Source organism: Phytophthora parasitica (assembly GCF_000247585.1).
Source record: "Phytophthora parasitica INRA-310 unplaced genomic scaffold supercont2.11, whole genome shotgun sequence".
Classification (NCBI taxonomy): domain Eukaryota; phylum Oomycota; class Peronosporomycetes; order Peronosporales; family Peronosporaceae; genus Phytophthora; species Phytophthora nicotianae.
This window is the reverse complement of record NW_008648997.1, coordinates 1,447,942-1,449,842: the sequence shown is the minus strand read 5'-3', so window position 1 is coordinate 1,449,842 and position 1,901 is coordinate 1,447,942. Positions and strand designations below refer to the sequence as shown.

Sequence of the window (1,901 nt, the reverse complement as noted above, 5' to 3'; positions counted from 1 at the left end):
CGCTACGTACACTTCTCATCACCGCCGTGGTGATCCGGATCCTCCTACGCGGCTACCGATGACTCACCAGACAGTCCGCGGTACCCGGCCCGCAGTGTTACCGTCAGCGAGTTTTCCCCCATTGTCCGCCCGTTCCTCGATCTCGAGTTCCGTGATCCAGGGGCCAAGAAGTGCTTCGAGCAGGTCCTGAGCACTGCGCTGCCGGATCCTACTCCAGGTGATATGACCATCCGTGCCACACTCGAGTCGTTGAACGCGTTCTTCGACTACACGAACCCAAGTCACCCAATGCAAGTTGACCGTCAGCTCCTTCCCGAGGATCCATTTTTTTCAGCATGGAAGGATTTGACCTCTTACTCCGGTCTCCAAGCGAGCTCCACTGGAGGCCCGTATCCGCCGCCTGTGGGCAAGCTTTCGTGGTGATGGTCCCCTGCCAGATCGGACGGTGGTGCATCCACCGGACGAAAAAAAAATTACGATAAACTTTTCTAGCCCTCTCATAATCACTCATATGATTATTGAGAAAGATGCAAACACAGATGTAATTAAATTACGAAGCTATTTCAAATTGGTGCAATCATTATCTTAAACCGACGTAGTTTATCACAAAACAATGTCTAGTTTTAGAGAAATCACCGTGTGTATCGAAAAGTGTTTGTTGTACAATATTGTGTAAAGTGTAATACCGGACTGGATTTTAACAATATGGCACAACACTTTGCGCAAAACTAGTACAAAATTATTCATTTTAACGCAAAAAAAATTCAGCACTAAGTTCAGGAGAATCATATCCAGCTAACACATATCCGGTGCAGAAAAACAAATTCTTCTACAACATATTAGTATCCCGCAATGTTGTAACGGTGTCGCCCTCATCGTTATCGGAAGAATCGAAAGACCGAGGGAGCGGAGCCGATGGTTGTTTGGAGATTGTTGTGCTGTCAGAACGCTTGGGAGGTGATGGAGTATCTTCATCAGAGGAAGAGCGATAAGGTGATGTCAGCCCCTCAGGTTTGCGGGGAGCCTTCAAACCGCTTGGAGCATCCTCATCGTCGTCAGATCCAAATAATAACTGTATCTCGAGCTCGTAAGAGGTAGGAGCTCGTGGGGAGGCATCAGCCGGCGGCGAAGGAGTGCGTGACGAGGGAGAAGCCGCGTTGCTGCGCTGGGGAGCTGCTGGGGAGTCGGCGAAGCTTGGCGAGTCACCTCCGTGCCCTCAGAGTTCGTTGGAACCGCAACCGGTTCCTCTTCTATGTCCTCGTCACTCTCATCTCGCGTTAAGTCCACAACTGCCGGAGGTTGGTCGTCCTTCGAAGACTCAGCCTTGGGAGGAGTAGCAGGAACGGACGTTGGAGATGCGGGAGACTTAGACACGGTCGGATAACTTGACACCGAATGCGAATGATACCTCGGGCGACTCACGGACGATTTGGCATGGCCACTGAGGGCGGACACGCAGGCGGCCGAGATGTCGAGCGGCGAGAGGCGTAGCTGGAGCGTGAACGAACGGAAGCCGGCGAGCGCGAAGCAGTCTTTTGACGCTTGGACTTCGGCTTGTTCTTCCAAGCCTTTGGCATATGAAGACCTCGGCGACTGAGAGTTGGACTTGAAGCAGCCGCAGCCGATCCTTCGCCAGCATCAGCTGCCGAACCTGCTCTGCTAGCTCGACCAGATGGAACTGGGGTCTTCTCTTCAGATGAATCATCGGAGCTGCCGTCATCACTTCCATGACGAATACGCTTGGAAGCACTGCTCTGAACTTGTTGAGCAGTCTTGGCCAGAGCTTCAGCAAAGGGCAAACGGATCTTCTTGGTCGCCCGCCTCTTGTTGGAATCGCTGAAGAGCGAGGAACGTGTCCTGGTCAAGGTCGAGTGTTGAAAGGTCGACCTCGGCGGCTCGAA

General features: G+C 52.4%; 1 protein-coding gene across 1 annotated transcript in view; it reads right to left on the bottom strand.

Moving 5' to 3' along the window:
* Window positions 1-1,418: 1,418 nt before the first annotated feature.
* Window positions 1,419-1,901, bottom strand: part of PPTG_22096 (hypothetical protein) — a gene marked incomplete at both ends in the record, with an annotated part of 3,862 nt that continues 3,379 nt past the window's right edge. Inside the window, one exon of the mRNA XM_008901703.1 lies at window positions 1,419-1,783. Coding sequence (XP_008899951.1) covers window positions 1,419-1,783 — 365 coding nt within the window. The remainder of the gene's footprint in view (window positions 1,784-1,901) is intronic.